An 18,709-nucleotide genomic window follows, 5' to 3' on the forward strand; every position below is an offset into this window, starting at 1 on the left:
AAAGGAATTTCTTTCCAACAGAGAAGATAATACATGTTGAATGTTAATTTATATTCCTTTAAAGGACTAAACTGAAATTCAAACTTCTAGATTTCTTTGTCATCTATCTCACACAAAGCTTTTCGATTCTATGATTTATGATATAAAACTTCAGCAATAATAAAACAATGATTAAGAAAGTACAAACTTTTTTTGAAAAACATCACAGATAATTATAAAATATTTTACATATAAATTGATCTTCAGACATAAATAAAAGAGAATAAAACTAAGTTTTTATAATTTTTTAAAACTATAAAAACAAAACATTTGATGTACATGATATAATAAAGAATATAATTAATACACAGTAATGATAATCGCGGTATTTGTGGGTAGGTGATGTAGATGAGGTAGGTCGAATAAGAAAACGCGAGATGTAAAAAACTGTAATTATTATTAATCGTAGTAATATGATTATTGACAATGACGCGACTATGTGCACATTAAAACACCTTATCTGTATCTTACAAGATCAGCTTTCTTACACTATATACAATAGCTAAATATCATATTACTCATTTGTATTATATAATAAAACTATCTATATATTTATATTTATATATATATATATATATATATGTTCATATTTATATATATATATATATATATATATACATATATGTTTTTGTGTTTATATGTATTTATATATGTGTATATATATATATGTATATATATATATATATATATATATATATATATATAATATTAAATTTATCATTATTTGTTATTAGACTGATAATTATTTCAGTATATATATATATATATATATATATATATATATATATATATATATATATATGTAAGAAACGATAAAAATTAACCAAATATTTATTTTTTAATTCTGTACAATATAGGCTCTTAAAACTCTGCTTATCACTGAAAAAATGTACAATGTATATGTAAGGTATGAAGGTATGTCTGAAAAAATCCTCCCTCGTTCGCGCGAAACGTTTAACCGATTCGGCGCGCGTGTCGGCTCGTTGATCGACGATTCAACCGCGATCGATCGATGATCGTGCACGACACGCGCTGGAGGAACCGCAGAGAAGGACTCATTTCCGCGATCGATGAGAATTTCAAAGCGGTGGCGAGCGCGCAAAGATCGCCGACACGCTAAACAATACTTCATTTTATTTGATTTTTTGCGCTGTATAACAAGAAAGTAAAGAGTTATGATAATAAAGAATTGGGACGAAACGGTATCGCCAAACTCCCTCACGCTTCCTCTCTCTCTCTCTCTCTCTTTCGTTCTCTCTGTCGCTTCTTCTTTTTTTCATTCCTACATGCAAAATACATACACACATACACTCACACTCACTCTCACTCATCTTCTCTCTCTCTCTCTCTCTCTCTCTCTCTCTCTCTCTCTCTCTCTCTCCCTCCCTCTCACACTTCTTCATTCTTTTATCTCTTTTACAAGATCGCGACAAAAATTTAATTTATCTTTTCAGTTCATAAACGCGCGCGTAAATATACATAGAAGATATTTTAATTGAAGACTTTTAATGTCTGATCTGACAAGGACTTGCCGACTTGTTAAAATTAATAAACTTTTTTTGATACATCCGCATTTTTGCTTAAGTGTGTGACAAAGAACCTCGAGACAACAGTCCTGAAATATTGCGATGTTGATCTTTTTTCTCTCACAAAGTGAATTTTTTTCCGTTATTTTCTTCTATCTTTAACTTGGGAAAATCTTTGTGAAAACTTATTGATCGATAATAAGCCGCACTACAATACTCTTGATGTTGAAGATAATTAACGATTTTTGTTGGAAGAGATCTCGAAATCTTTTCGGCGCGATCTTGCATTTTTCTTTTTTCTTTGAACGCTCGCATCCAAGAAAGAGAGCAACTTAACCATTTGGAAGATAAGATCCGTACGGTAACACAGCCGTTAATATAAGCTTCATACCAATTACAGAATCCTGTGTCTTAATATACGAGTATGTACAATTTCTTTTTATCCTGCGCGTCGCGTTACGATTGTGGAGTAAAAAGTGTGAAGCGAAAAGAACGGAGAACTGTTCTCGAAATTGGACAATTTTGGAACGCGATTTGGAATTTGCCTATATATTTTCCATTGCCTATACTTCTGCCATCTATATCTTCTCACATTTTTATTTCATCTTAAATCAAAATATTTTTTTCTCCTTGTTAAATACACCAGTTTATTACGCGGTTTCCCAGAATTTTTCACTCCACAATCGTTAATGTGCGGATGAAGGACCTTCCTTCTTACGGACGTTGTAACAATTGCACGTTTAGCAAAAAATCAGCAATCGGTAAGATTTCCCTTCGGTGTGCACTGATGAAAAACATAAACAATTTCAAATTCGCTTATTGCGCGTTTTAACAAACGCACCTTGATTGCACGCGATCGACCTTTTGTCGCTGTAATCTTTCACAGTATATCTCACGCTTTAATTGCTCATCAATTTCAACTTCCTTTTCCTTGATACTTTTACATATCAGTAATTTTAAATACGATGACAAAAAGACAGCAAAAATAAATAAATACAATAACAAAGAGACAAGCGTTCTGAAGATATTTAAAGTTTTTTTAAACATCTGTACGTCTTTATACGACTTTTACGTGTACACTGTTTTCATCAGCATGTAATTTTGTGAAATATAATTCGATATGTTACGGCTCTTCAGATTTTACAGTCGAGAAATAAATTATTTGAAAACAACATATTTATACGATAGAAACGATTTTTCATGTCTTTAAAAAAGTTTTATCCTTAGCTGTATTTTATATTCCAATCTTTTAGACACATATTTAACATAATTATTAAAAGAGCGCACTGTTCAATGTTGCTAGTATTAAAATGCGACCAGTAGAAAAAGAAGGATTAACCACTGGCACGATGCGATCCTTGCAGGAGTCTTCTTTCCCGAAGAATGAAGCTGACAACGATGACGACGAGATGCGCCGTTCCTAGGCGTCGTACGAAACAAAGCTAATATCTTCATCTTATACCTCTATGTTTCGCGATTCATACGCATACGTGACGCATATATCCAAACAATTTTTCTCTTTCTCTTCTCACATCCGCAATTCGGTCGCATTTCTTTTTTCCCTTTTTTTTTAATATCGATATAAGACATGGCACTCCGCTTCATCAACCATGAGTATTTTAGACGCATAACTCTCATTACCCATGTAGCGAGATTAAAACGATACTTCTTAATATAAAAAGAGAAGAATATATAATAATAATAAAAATGTGAGGGATAGATGGTAATTAGGATGATATTAAACAAAAAGGGAGAGGGGAAAGAGAGAAAAAAAAAGAACTGAAAAATCTTTCTAAAAAACTTTCTTGAGCAGGAAGAGGAGGGGGGGGAAGGGGGGTCGAAGGAGAATACATGCTGAATAAATAGCGCCTTACATTGATCGTCATAAATAAATACACGTAGCAGAGCTACAACGTGAAAAGTGATAAAATAGATAATCGTGACGACTAAATGACGCGTTGGATCTTATAAAAAAACTATATAACAAATCGCGCAAAAAGCGCGTACGTAATATATATATATGTATATATATATATATATATTTATGTATATATATATATATATATATAACGTGTAAAAAAATATAATAAAAAAATATCTTCAAACTTCCCGTCTAACTTTGCCATTGTATGTGCGGATTGCACAGCGTGAAGCGAAAACAAAAAAAAAAAGAGGAAAGAAAAAAAGGAAGAAAGAAAAAAGAAAGCAAAAAGATGCAATTTTCAAGATCAGAATGTCGTGGCATCATATAGAATTTGTTAAACGCGAGCAAGTGCATGCAGGTTTCAATTGTAAAGTCACGGAAAAAATGTCGTCCTTTCTTTTTTAATATTCCCTTCTTTTCCTTCCGAGCATAAACGGGTATGCCTGTGTGTCCGAAAAAAATTTGTTCTAAAAATAAAAAAAAAATATATATAATGCGTATCCTTTTTCTTATTCAGTGTTTCACATCCGGTTGGTAATACGCTCTCCTTGCCACATTATAGTTGATATCAACTATATATCGGTATATCGTTCGAAATATTGTATATCATATTGTGGTTTATTAAAATTCGTTATACCTAGCATTTAAAAATCACGACCCAAGCGGTGATTTGAGAAGTATGTTTGTTGTACAAGATAATTTTTACGTCGCTGCCGCGATACCTCATTAAGGTGTCGCTCGTTGCGCTCGAACATGAACTTCGCTCTCGTCTCAGGACTTGATGCGCTTTAATACGCCGCACCGATTTATTAAAGTCCTTTAAAATCCACACCTGATCATCATATTGCTTTGAGGTCGAGTATCGACGAGCGTAAGAGAAACCTTTGAGCGCCGCACGTCGACAAACATTAAGAAGGAAGTTAGTCTGGACAAAAAGGGAGACTGTTTCTACAAGTTTAAATAATAAACGTATAAAATAAGTTGCGATAATTATGCAGTGAGAACAAATGTGATAATGACAAGGTATGTTTAATTAATTGGCAAGCGTACTCTTCTCGCGGGATCTCTTTAAAAGAGATCTGTAGGTCCTTAGAAGATCTTTAGAAGAGAGGAGCTTGTAATGCCCGTAATAGTTATCATATTCGTTTTTTGTTCTAGTTGAGATTAATTTAAGCCATATTACATAGGGAAAGTAAGTGCACAGAATGTACACACAGACAAGAGATTTTACAGGATTTTACACAATGATCGCGCAACGAGGAGACATCTTAATGTGGACCGTCAATACACTCGACGAAATGCACGTAACTTTTAGTATTTTCGGTAAATTTTGGGCACTTTGTGAAATTTCACTTCACCCTCAGATCATTTACAATAATCAATAATTTATATTACACCCTTACATCGTCTCTACCGAGTCTCAGTACTTAATAATATACATTTTCTATTTTGTATGTACGTGTGTGAGTGTAGCGAGAACGTGTTCTGCGTGTATTCAGCGGACATATCTTACGTGTACACGGGCACGACAAGAGTGGTGCGATGCCGTGCACGTGTACGTGATACACACGCGCACACCGAAAATCATCTAAGAAAAGAATCACTAAAAAAAAAAAAAATTACCATATTATACAATTATCATTAATTATCACCTAACTTGGCATCCTTGCGGGAGCGGTGCGGGCGGACACCCTGGCGAGTTGTGATTCGCGGACTGAGGCAGCAATGGAATATCGTCCTCTTTGGAAGATTGCTTCTCCATGCACGGTTCTTCTTGCTCGGACTTAGCCTCGGCGACCGGGACGGCGACGTCGGTGGTCGGCAGGCATTCCGTCGCCTTCTCTTGCTCGACGCCGCCGATCGGCAACGGCGCCGAGTTCGCCAATGTTACCGTCGTCGTCGCACTAGTATTGCTACCACTACCACCATCGTCATCCACACTCGCGCTACTCGCTACCACCGGATCCTTCAGTTCGTAGCCCTCCTGACACCGAGTCAGTTTTAACCGAATCGGCGTCACCTTTGCCGAACGGACGTTCCTGAGGGCGGTGGCGCCTACGTTCGGATCCGTTGGCTGCTTCTCGTCGACGCCGCCTTCCGTCGAGAAAATTCCTGTCTCCTCCTTAGCGGGCTCGGGCGGCGGCGGACCCACTCGGCTATCCTTGTTGTCCGATGATGCCTGCTGCTGATTGTCGTCCTCGTCGCCGGTGGTCGGCGCGTTGTTCGGCACGTCGTTTGTCGCCGAGGAGTTGGCGCCCGTTGGTTTGCCCAGCCGTATGATGAGCTTGGGCGGCGCAGCGCCGTCCTCCAGGATCTGCACCCGCGCTTCTTGCTCCTTCTTGCTGGACTGTCGCTTTTTCCGCTTACCATTCTTGTCACGCTTATTTTTCGTCTTCTCGTCATTGTCGAAGCCCGCCATGATCATCTTGCGGAACTTCATGCTCTCGCGACGGAGTTCCTCCATGCTAGGCATGCTCGGAATGCTGCTCAGTCGCTTCTTCGGCGGTCTTATCCTGCTACGATCGTCCTGCGCATTACCCATCTCTTGGCCGCCAATTATACTGTTACCAATCTTGATCTTCAATTTCGGCGGTCCGGCGCTGTTTGTTACCGTGGTGGCAGTCGGTCTGGTTTGCCTACCTCTTCTACGATCACTGACCATGCCAACCATAAGACCACGCTTTCTATCGGAACTGCTTTCCTCCTCGCCAGCTACTACATCGAAGAAGCTGCCACCAATGCTCCCGCTGCCGCGCTCCTTTCGCCGTTTCTTTTCCATATTCGCGTCAACTACAGCCTTGTAATCCTCACGAGTTGGTATACTCGTCATTGACGCCACAGCCTTAGGGATGGTGATAACCGTGCGATTTTGATTGATAGGTGGAATGATGATAGGCGCGGAAGCGACGCTACCACACGCAGGATCGTCCATATTCATGTCCTGCGAGCAATATTGACGCAACAGCTCTTTCTTTCGCATGCGACGTAGATTTGATGTGCCCGAAGCGACGGATGCACTGGTCGCAGTTGGTGTGATTATCACCGGGGCTTGCTGAGCCAGCGGCGGTACCGACGGCGTCGGCGCATAGTTTGCATCAAGGAATGGACCTTTGATTTTCACTTTCAGTTGGTTTCTAGAATCGGTCAGAGAAACTTTGTTGGCATCGAAGCTGGATACGGACGACGGATCTATCGTCGATGGATCGCCGAAGTCTGGTTTCGAGTACGGCTCTTCGAAGCCACCGCTCGCAAGTTGCTGTTGTTTGCCGGCGACTTTCCTTAATCCCTCGCAGCAGTTCCCGTGCAATAAATCGTCGATTAGACAATTCGGGTCCGCATCTACGCTCGCGAACGGGCCTAGCAAATGGTTGCCGTACGGCTGACCGTGGACCGACGAGCTCGGCTGAGCCATAGTCGAGTTGTAGGTGCGCATATCCACTGGGCCCGGTAACAACGGCATGACCGTATTGTCAGCGAACGCCTGATGGCTCGCGCCTGACTCGGATTTGGCCATGGCGGCCTGATCGTGTTGCGCCGCCGGTGACGCGAGCTTCTTGTCGTCGGCATACTTTTTCGCGGTGTGCAACGTGGGACTAGATAGATGGGACTGAATACCGCCATCATTCGCCAAACCTCCGAGCGGTTCGCTCGCGCGGTTCTTCTCGTTTACATCGGTAGACTTCTTGCGCTCACGCATCGTTCGCAGATCCGCGATGTTGGTTTCGTTAGCCGAGTCCTCATCCGAATCGAAGTCATACACGGTGCCGACCAGCTTGTTCTGGATAGAGTCGTCGTTATGCAGCGCGTTCGATATTGGCACCATCGCGATCGATGAGTTCTGACTATTCCTGCCACGTCCTCGTCCTCGACCACGACCACGACCCCGGTAACTCGAATGTTGAGACCCTTTGGAGTTCCTGCTGCGACCGCGAGAACTCGGAGCGGATTTTATGGTTTCCTGGCGCGGCGATTTACCGGGTGACTTACCCTGCAGGGACGTCACTCTGGCGGACGTTCTCGTCGGTTTCGATGGCGATTTTTTGCCGGACGGCGCGCTCTTGTTGTCCGCACTAACTACTTCCGCTATGGTCTCCACAATGGTCTCATTGGTAACCGGCGTCTCCGTGATGGCATTGAGGAAAGTCGCCGGTACGGCAGGCGAATTAACCGGCTGCGACAGCAAAGACGACGCATGTCCCGTCGACGCCGGCACTTCCGAGGACGGGGGCTGCGTCTGTGGTGGTGACTGTTGTTGCGGTTGCGGTTGCGGTTGCTGCGACACCGACGGTGGTAGTACCGGCGCTTGTGGCGGCGTAGTCACTTTCGTTGGCGATACCATGGCCGCAGTGAGAGCCATATTATGCGATGATGAGGTAAACGCAGCGGTGCACGGTGACGCCCCGATGTTGAGTGATTCCTCGAGCGGCTTCGGCACGTGCGGCAACATGGATTGCGGTGTCGGGAAGGGAGCGCCGAAAGGCGGTGGAAAGGGCGATGGATAAGGCAATGGGGCAGCGCAGGATTGCGGCGGGAACAACGAGACCGCTCCAGCGCCGTAAGAGCGCTCCGAATACGAGTGATAAGGCGCCGCGTCCATTGTACACGGCGGATAAAGTACGTTTTTGTAAGGGGGAATAGCTGCATGCTCCTCCGCGGAAGACGCAGATGTGATGGACGATGATGTAGATCGTCGCGAAGGTAACACCTGGCTCTCGGCCCATCGCGTGTCCGGTCGACCATTGAGCTCATTATAGGGTGAGCCGCTCTGAGTGTAGTCCTGTCTGATGTCCGACGAGACGTCTTCCTTGTCCAGCACGCGATCCATCTCGCTGCCCTGATCATCTTCCGAATTCGGCAGGCCAATCAGGTGACGATTTACCATCTCCATCGGAGTGATCTCATCGACAATCTGCGTTGGTATTTCCGTACCAGCCGCCACCATCTGCTGATCCATCATCGCAAGCGATTGCACACGCGACTGCTCTTGCGCCGCAGCGTGCTGCGCCTCGAGATGTTGCTGCACCCGTTCCATCGGATGCGTCTGTTGCAACTGTAAATATTGGTCCTGCATATTGAGCTGCAGATGCGCGACCAAGGCTGCATCAGGATTCGCCGCGGGATCCGGCATCACGGCACCGATCGTTGCCACCTCGTTCGAGAATTGATGGGCGGCGGCAGCGGCTGCGGCCGCAGCGACGTAACGGTGGTTCTGGTTGTCGATCAGCGTGTTTAGATGTTGTTGCACGTCGCTTGGATTGAAATTATCTATGCTCGGTGGCACCCATCTCTCATCCGCTTCGGCTCTATCAAGTTTTGTACGCTCTACCACCGTCACTTTAGCCGTCTCGCGTTCTTCATTTCCATATATGTAATGCTGCTCGTTGTTGCTATTGTTAGAATAGCAAGGCTTTCTCTTATCCTCCATAGTATGATTTTTACACGTAAGATCCTCGGATATCTGTACGGGTTCTGGATCACTGTTACTTTTAATCTCAACCGACTGCACAACTGACTGCTGTTGTTGCTGCTGTCCCACTGCTTGCTGCTCCTGTACGTCCAATTTTTCCTGGAGCAGCGGCTGCTCTTCCATTGGTTTCTCAGTCGGACGAATAGGCGGTTCCTCCTTCTTCGGATACTCCTCCTCCGCTGGAACAGATTCCAACTCGAACTGACTAGAAACTGACTTCTTCGATAATTCCATACGCAGCTTCTCCACCAAATGCAAGGTCTCTCGCGCGCTGTCCTCCTTCGAATCCTCCTTGAACCAAAGCTCGTTGTTGAAGGAGAACGAGAGCGGCGCTGCTCCTCGTTCTTCGTCACGAGGTATGCTGAAGCCGTCATCGTTCACCATGTCATCGGTTAGTATATCATGGTCGAAGTCAAACAGCTCCGATACGCTGGGATCTTTACTGCCGTGCTGTGGTGAGAAGATGGAACGATTTACAGATTTTCTTCTCTTTTGCTGACATTCCTTCTCGGATGTCGCAGTTTCAACTAATGCGGTAGAAACTTTTTCAGGTATCGATCTCAAACAAATGTGATCATTTGACTCTTTCGGAACATTTTCTTCAACAGTGATCATCTCGACAGCAGCCTGCGTTTCGCTTTCGAGTTTCCGCTCCGTCTTCTTTTTTCTGTCCGCAGGTTTCTCCAACGTAATCTCAATATTCTTCTTTACATCTTCTTTTTCTAATTTCATAGCATCGAGCACTGCGACTTCTTCGTTCATGTGATTTTTTATATCCTCGCTCTTAATAGTCTCCTTCGCGATTTTCGACGCCACGACTTTGTCTTTATTCTCTTCATTACATTTCTCCTGTTGAGTAGCAATCCTACTCCTTGATAATTTGTCAAGGTGCTCGCGTTTTTCAAGAAGCTTGTCCAATCCTCTCGACGACTTCTTCGGACTATCTCGTTCTGCCCGTCGTTGCTTCATCTCTTCTTCTAGCGTATTGATTGCATTCTTATTACTCATTTTCTTGATCTTCTTGTCGTCTATCTTTGGAGTATTCTCAGTCGTTTTCGGAGGTTCCATGACAGGTTCGGGGATACTCTTAGCGCTAGTAGTATCATGTTTGTTGTCTTTCTCAATTTCCTTAGTTAATTTCTCTGTTAATTTCTTCTCCACTTTCTTGAGCGGTGACGTTTCCTTGTTATTCTTGTCCTCCTTTGCAGTGACCTCGCTTGATTTTCGTTTGCGAGTCTCCGACTTCGCTCTGGACGTTGTTCCGCCGCCGTCTTCCTTGCCTCTGAGAGTAGACTGTTGCTGTTGGGTCTGCTTGACGGATTGACTGGACTTTTTGGTAGACTTGGCCCCAGATACACCTCGTAACCCATCATTATTTCGAGCCCCACTGAGCATACTTTGGTCAGCTGGTTGTTGTGATTGCAAGGTTGCCGACCTTTTGACTGAGTCTCTTTGGTCGGCTTTCTTACCGGACTGCTGTTGCTGCTGCGGCTGTTGTTGAGCCTGTTGCTGCTCTTTGGGTACTGCGGTTCTACTTGATTCTTCTCTCTCAGTAAGCGGCGGCTGAAACTCTGGTCCATGCCGCCCGTCGGAAGTTTTAAGCTTCTTATCGGGCAGCTTCTTGAGTTTCCGCCCCGCGACAGTCTTCTTCTCAGATTCGATTGCTTCATCCGCGACTTTATTCACTGAATGTCGCTTATTCACAGTCTTGTTCTTCACCTGATTACCGTTCTCGCTTTCGGAGGATGTAGTATTGGTAGTTGAAGACGAAGCTGGTTCCTTAGCGATACTCGACATCTTTTGCATCGGACTTTTCGCTACGTCGGAATCACTGCTGCTTTCTGAGGAGCTGCTGCCACTACTACTATCACTGCTGCTACTCTCGCTATTGCTACTCTCAGGCACCTGTTTCTTTCCCCGTCTTTCCTTCGATTCCTCCTTTTTTGTCGGTACCTCTTCCTTCTTGGGCGATTCCTCCTTTTTGATCTCTCTCTTCTTACCACCGTCCGGCAATTCTTTCTTTGATTTTCCATCGGCGGTTTCAAGTTCCGATTGAGCAGTTTTCGTACCCATGCCACTTTTGATGTGTTCTGCAGCTTTCTTTGCAGCCTGTCGTTGTGGCACGTAAGCGAGAATCTCCGTGCCATCGCCAAATTCCTTATCAAAATCGTAAACATCGTTATTTTTAGCATCCTTTGGCGTCTTGTTGTCGCGCTGTTTCTTGCCGGATGGTCTCTCCTTGGTTGGTTTCAGAGGTTCCCCAGGCGATTTCACAAACTCCACGGGTTCGCTCGCAGCGTTTTCCTTTTTACCTTGTGTTCGCTGCATGATCTCCGATGCCTTTTTCGCTGCTTGCCGCTGCGGAACTATTAGAGCAGATGGTATGTATTCTTTCTTCTTAGGATTTTTCACATTTTCCTTATTTTTCGTGGATTCGTCCTGATAATCCGGCCGCAAAGCATCTTTACACGTAAAGTTCTTTTGTGTATTCTTTGATATATCTGCTGCTGAGAATTCCTTGACCGCAGCTTTCGTGATAAGTACAGCCGAATGGGAATGATGTTCCTGTGAATCTGAATCAGTGTCAGAGTATATGGCAGAAGCTACGGATGGACCGAGGCGAGAGCCAGCATTAGTACTCAATGGTAACAATTCGTCGCTCTCGCTACCCGAGCTACCAAGCTCCATATGCTGCAAACCTCGTGATCTATTCACCACATCTAACTTATCGCTCTCGCTGCTGTCGCGCAGTTTGGTTCGCGGCCTATCCGGCGCGTTCTTCTTTGTTTTTCGTCTGGCGGGAGTTTTGTTTTTCGATATTGCGTTCGCTTCGTCTTCTGTGGTCGACTCGCTGTCTACCTTTATATGTTTAGTAGACTTTACACATTTATTCGCCGCTTTTCTTTCCGATTTGACCGCGTCCGTCTCACTACTACTCATAGACGATAAATCACTTCCGTACAGACTCTTCCGTCTAACTGAACCATTGAAGTAGAGCTTCTTATTAGATGCACCATTAAAATCTGGTTGTACCTTCTTTTCATCACTAGACGCTGGCGTAGGCGATTCAATACCCGCAATTCGGGCAAGTATTGTGTCAAAATCATGCGTGTGATCCTCGGCATCAGGATGGGAATAAAGGCGATCGTATATCGAAGGTCCATGATTGGCCTCAGCAATAGCAGCGGCCGCCGCTGGAGATAATGGTGGTCCGGCCATCAACATTGCCTGCTTGTGAAAAGTTTGTTCGCGCAGTCTCAAGAAAGTGCGACAGAGTTTCTCGCGACGACCGACCATATAACACAAATTTCGTACGCGTTCTAAATCTTGACGCAGTTGGACGAACGTACGCATTTTTTCTACATCGGCCGCCTGACCCTGAGCACGTGCTCCGGCGCTCGACAATTCACCACAACGAGGAGCTAATAGCGGTTTATTATGACCAGCCTGGAAAGTAACACGAATGTCAATAATATCCAATGTGATATTTTTGCATTCGTAATTTTATATTGATGACTTACTCGTCTTTTCAACTTCCAATAATTATATATGTACATGATACTATCGGGATCTATGTCCAATTGCTGGGAAGTAATATCTTTTATACTAACATGCTTATCAAATTCCGCTTCAATTTCTTGCAACCTGATATGGAAATAATACATATATTATAATTTTTATAATGATTTAAAGAGATTAATTTTTAATACAATAAAATATAATATAACATTTCATTAGTAAAAAAAAATAGACATGTTTATTAGAAATATTTTCTTCCTATAATTTATATATAGAACTTGTCTTATTAATTCTGAATGTGTTTATAAATTTTCAAATATTTAATCAAATATAGTTATATTTTTAATAATAAATTCTATATAAGTCCCTATGCCACATACTTAGCTGCACGCGCTTGATTTTTTTCTTCAGAAGTCATATCTTTTCGTTTACGTCGTCTGGATTCACCGTCTTCGGAATCTGACCCACCCTTTCCGCCACTTCCCACGCTACCGCCAACACCGACTTTGTCTTTTGTATTTGTTCTACTGTGCTTTTGACAATATGACTAGAAACATGAATTAGATCAGATTGATTCGCAGTTGTAATCGCAAAGTGATAATTTAATGAATTTTGAATCGCGCTTAATAGCTTACCCTTAATTTCACGCCATCGTCTGCCATTTCATCCTCGATAATCGCTTTCATTTCCAACCCGTACTTAAAAGCACATGTAACATGATACGCTGTCTTACATGTTTTTATACTGCATTGAATGCAAGCACCCACTCTTTCGCGACATAAAACGCAAATTAAGGCCCATCGACTTTGCTGCAATTCATTATTACATTCAATCAATTTGTATCCAGTATAGAAATCTTAAGTCAATTTAAAATCAATAGAATATATGATTAATAAGTGTTTTAACAGTAAGACGTTGATCAGGATAAATAATGATAAAAATAATATAAACAGTAAACTATATTTATAAGACTATTATTTACCGGAATACTGGATATTTTTGTAATTGGTTCCATTCTTTCTACACAACCAATGCTAACTTCGGGAATCCAGAGTGCACACGAGACATGAGCCCATTTTTGCCCGCTTCGTGTGCACTTCATTGCACCTCCCTTATTAGGACATAATACACAATCGGGTCTTTGACTTAACGAACAAGTTCTACACAACCAAGAGCCATCGGGTATCGAAGTAATGCCGTAACAAGCTTGATGTACACATATGTTGCAACAATCACAAAATACCATCTCATTACCCTCCTCGGAGTCCGGCTATCGTAAAAATTTTTCATACGTTATGTAAATCCAATACAAATTAAAATTGTATAGTATATCATACATATTTGACATAATAGATTACTTATACACATACCAAGTTCCGATTATATGAGAAATAAATAAGTCACTTACCGATCTGCAAACATCACAAATGACATTTTCGTCATATTCAATCCCAAGTCCTTCTTCATTCTTCACAATTGTTTGAATCCTTTCCCAACATCGTACTTCCAACTCTTCTATGACTCGTTCCAATTGTGATTCCGTAACCGGTGGTTGTCCAGCCTGAATAATTTTAATATAAAATAATATTAATTCATGAATATATAAAAGTAACAAGAATCATCACTTAAAAGTTATTAATGCAAAATATTAATGTTTCTATTTGTCACTAACTGATTCAATATGTATGTATTACTAGAAATAACAATTAACAATTACAGAAATAACAATTGTAAAGTTTATTGCCAGGCTTATTTCCAAAGTTTCGAATCCTTTGTGATAGATACTAGTGATGTCTCATATACATTTAAGAAAAATTTAGATTAATCTAAAATTTCAATTTTATAAAATATATTTTTCTGAATAAACATTTTTACTTTATGTTATTTTTTATAATATTAACGATTTTTGAGAAATTATATATTTTTTTAGATGTATCTTCTTTGAGAGATGCCTTACACAGAATTAAATATACAAAAATCCATAAAACTAAAATATTAATTAAAAAAAGAATATCATTTAATTTATAATAATTATAAATAATTTGTTTTACCTGTGCTCGTTCACCATTAAATACTTCTAACCAAGCAATGTCGGTATCATCAAGATCATAAGCACAGGCTTTCTCCGCTCTTGCCGGAGTGGTACTTAAATGATGATCCTCCGAGTTAAAATAATCATCGCGAGATATTCTTATTAATTTTTTAGGCCTGAAAAACACAGGATAATTTCGTTATAAGACATTGCAGAGTGCATTAATAATACAATAATCAAAATATCTCGAATATAAAACAATATTGTGACAATATCATACACTCACAATTTGAATTCAGATTGTAACTTTAAAGGAGATGTCTGAGTAACAGTAACCGTCGGTTCAGGAAGAGAATCTGGATTAACAGGTACTTGGACACCTCTTTCCCATTCCTGTTTCCACTGATCAGTTATAACCCAATACTCATGTGGACTCAGTGGTTCACTGTCTGGCAATTTCATAGCACTGATCAGGTCTTTACGAAATAACTCCGCTGGTGCTTCCGCGGATGATCGATTGTATATGCTGGGAATCTTGATATCACTGACAGATCGGGCGGTCCAGGATGCTCCCCCTTGGCTGGATGACGCCATCGTTTCCTCTTCTTCTGAGGGCCCCATGGTCGCTGCCAGTGCCGATGAACCAGTGGCAGCTGGACCCAATCTACATTTGCGCCTTTTAATAGCGCCCGGACAAGACGCCAGATCATTGTCGTTTCTATGCCTCTTGCCTCGTTGTGCCATTCTACTATGCCAAATAAGCTAGTGGTACGTGGCACATGCAGGTGAACTGTGTGCACCCTGAAATAACAATTGTGTACTTTTTGAGTATTTATTTTCTCTCCACAAGTATATATTAAAGAATATTACATAAAAATATAAACTTACTACATAGTTATCCATATATTTATTATCTGGAAAACAGATTATCTTCAGAACTGAAACATAAAAAATGTATCATTTCAAGACATTTTATAAATTAGAGAACTATAAAATTAGAGAACTGTTTACATTACACATAATAATGTAAACAGATAATTTGGTTGACAGTTATACGCAAGATGATTAGATCAAAATCCAACATATTTCATTTAATCTAAAACTTGATATATCAAATCTTGATTTTATCTTACTTTACTTATAGCTATTAGCTCTGTTCAGAGTTGAACTGTTATATTTTCATTTAGAATCTTGATTGACAATTTTGATTGACAATCTTGTTTAAGTTTTTATTTTTTGTAGAATATCCTATATGACATGCAAAATAATATCACATTATATATTTTAATAAAAAAAGAAAAGAAAAGAGATATTGCTTCTAGAAAGATTGACCTATACATGTATACATATATATATATATATATATATATATATATATATATATACATATAATAAATATATATATGTATATGCCTTGCGATATAAAATATAGAAAAATTATATATCAGATTAAAATAAAAAAGAAACAATACCTATGTGTAAGAATATTAAAGTAAAAAATATCCAAAAGATATGTTACACATTTACGAAAAGAACTGAAAAGCAACGTATATTTTTATTCGCGACTTAGTCTACTCGCAGGGAGGAGAGATACACAATTTTCCAAATCTTAATTCGAAAAATAAAAATAATAATATACAAATTGCTCGCGTGCACTGAATTCGACGTAAGCGACAACGGCAGTGCGAAGACAACGGCGAGGGAACAACATTCATGATATGCACTCCGCGTAGAGGGTTAAGACACCGACGATGCCTCGGTGATGTCGGAGGAGCGCAAGAAAGATATTGGAATCGCGCCCAAGCAGCACGCCGCGCGCGGAGCAACGTCAGGCACGGCGGCATTTTTCCAATGCGCGCGACACCACCAACAACGTGGGGCCGCCGCCGCCATCGTCGTCATCATCGTCGCCGTTGACTGTAAACACGAGGACGACAATCGGGTCGGCGAATGTCCCCGCGATGTATCTGGTCACCGTACGTCCGTGCGGGGGAAGGAAAAGAGGTTATAAAAAACGCAGCATCGCGACTGGATGCGCGTGTCGTCGCGATCCCGGCGGCCGCGGGGCGCGACGACCGACGTCGTCGCGTAGCGCACCGCGTACGCGGAACGCGACGGCGCGCGCGAAATCCGCGTCGGACAAGGGCCTCCACGTCCGTGCGATCATCACGCGCGCGGACGATCCCCCGAACGCCGTCCGCGGGCGCGATCATGTAAACATTGATGCAGGAGTGAACGGGTCGCCGTGCGATCGTGCTCTCGCGAAAGCTTGGCTTGTTTTTACGCGGGCGGTTTTATAACGGGCACACATCACCACTCACTGCACGTGTCGACGGTCGAGCGAGCCGCGGGCGGCGTTAAATCTCATTGTACACAGAGAACGACGGGGATCACGGTCGGCAACACGGTGATGCAATTGCGTACGGCTTACGAGAATGCTCACGGCTCCATTACGTTGCTGCTGGTGCTGGTGCTCCTGCTGCTGCCCGACACATTGACAATACAGATGGCAGCAGCGTTGCGCGCACTCCACCACAAGTCTCCCCCGCGCGCACACACACACACACACTCGGGAAGACCATTAAATACCTTATTATTGATCTATTAGCCGGATATATTTCCGCGCGCGAGACGGCACGTGATCGCGAGCGGGCGTGAAACCGGCCGCGGGGCCGCCGGCGGTCGCCGTGCGCGCTCCCGAGCCGCCGCGAACACGCCGACGGGCTCCTGCCTGCAAGTGCGTAACGGCCTCGTCCTCTCTCTCTCTGTCACGGCAGCCTAACCAACATGTCCTCATTAGCGATTCCAGGCGGGCGGCACAGGCCAGTCCGTTACTCACTTCGCCGGCGGTCCGCGCGCTACCCCGCGACGGGGCTACTTTCGACGGCCGGCCGCGGTACGGCGAACGCTCGTGCTTGATCGCGGTACGCACCAAATCAATAATATATTTACATAAAAGTGAATACTGGCGTTTGGCGCCATCATGCCTGAAAAAATAACTGTGGAAGTACGATGTCACGTGACCGACCCAGCGAGATCTCGCGATCTCGCCCGCTCACGGTTCACGTAATCTTATGAGATCGGCAGCCGGCAGGTGCGTGTGGGGCCGCGTGCCCGTCACCCGCGCCACCTGTCGCCTGGCAAATGCACCTGTCTCGCGAATACGGAACTTGAATTTCGCCAACTTTTGGAACGACGTCAAGTTCCTCTACGTTATTTCTTTCGTAGAAAGATCTCTCTCTCTCTCTCTCTTTCTCTCTCATTATCTGTTTCTGCCAATTAGATTAATTTTAATCTCGATATAATTTATCTTCTTCATTTCTCTATTTTATCTTTTTTCAATGCTAAAAATTAAAAAAAGATGAAGATGAGTTAAATCTTAGTGCTCAAACATAATGAAAGGAATAAGGAATAAAGAATTAAATGGATAGGAATTTAGAAATAGACTATTAAATTTTGATATAGCAGATTGTATAGAAAATCAGAATATGTGTAATTTAATATATAATCAAGAAATATTATTCTTTCATTGATCAAATAATTTTTTATTCTTAATTCGTTATTATTATTATTTAATAATATATTTAATAATATATTTATTTTTAATTTCTTATTCCTATTTATTGTTTTTATTAATATGTATATCTAGATATAAAAGTTCAGACATAATGAACGGAAATAAAAAGTAAAAAATTAAATATAAAGAATTATGAGAAATATACAGAAAATTATTTACATTCCATGAAAAAGCACTTTATTACTTGATCGTGTTTCGAAGTAGTGAATTTCTTATATACTGAATTTAATTCCCTATTCATAATTTCATATTTTTAATTTCTTGTTTCTTATTTTTTTTCATTATGCCAGAGTTATTACTTAATATTTTAAATTTTTTATTACACATTTTCGATCAAAACTGATTTCATCGAAGCGAACAAAACAACAATTAAACATTTTGCTTCGATATCTAGTTTCTCTTCATAGAAAGTTAACGCTGATTGGCTGCAGCAGGGGGACCACATATTATTTTCTAACAGTTTACAGTTGAACTTCTTAAAAGTTGCCGCATTCATGCCATTCGTGCTTTGTGCATCAGTGATTTGTGCATTTTTATATATAATATATATATATATATATATATATATATATATCATCATACAAGTATTTTTCGTCGCACCAGTGCAACAGTTATCAGATTGAAA

At 41.7% G+C, this 18,709-nt stretch overlaps 1 protein-coding gene across 3 annotated transcripts; it reads right to left on the reverse strand.

The window, feature by feature from the left end:
• Positions 1 to 417: 417 nt before the first annotated feature.
• On the reverse strand, positions 418 to 17,444 carry rno (PHD finger protein rhinoceros). 3 transcript variants are annotated; one of them, XM_089072046.1, is made up of 10 exons: positions 16,951 to 17,444; positions 15,396 to 15,445; positions 14,794 to 15,308; positions 14,527 to 14,683; positions 13,884 to 14,036; positions 13,458 to 13,745; positions 13,111 to 13,284; positions 12,856 to 13,022; positions 12,478 to 12,601; positions 418 to 12,403 (listed from the first exon to the last, which is right to left on the reverse strand). In XM_089072046.1, the coding sequence occupies exons 3-10, from the start codon at positions 15,249 to 15,251 to the stop codon at positions 5,138 to 5,140; spliced, it is 8,787 nt and encodes a 2,928-aa protein (XP_088928172.1). In that variant the 5' UTR covers positions 15,252 to 15,308; positions 15,396 to 15,445; positions 16,951 to 17,444; the 3' UTR covers positions 418 to 5,137. The 3 variants fall into 3 exon arrangements, with proteins under 3 accessions (XP_088928172.1, XP_088928170.1, XP_088928171.1); XM_089072044.1 differs by having other exon boundaries at positions 16,939 to 17,444; XM_089072045.1 differs by having other exon boundaries at positions 16,829 to 17,444.
• Positions 17,445 to 18,709: the final 1,265 nt, after the last annotated feature.

Source organism: Pogonomyrmex barbatus, unplaced genomic scaffold (genome assembly GCF_055798465.1).
Source record: "Pogonomyrmex barbatus isolate J1 unplaced genomic scaffold, ASM5579846v1 scaffold13, whole genome shotgun sequence".
Taxonomy (NCBI): Eukaryota; Metazoa; Arthropoda; class Insecta; order Hymenoptera; family Formicidae; genus Pogonomyrmex; species Pogonomyrmex barbatus.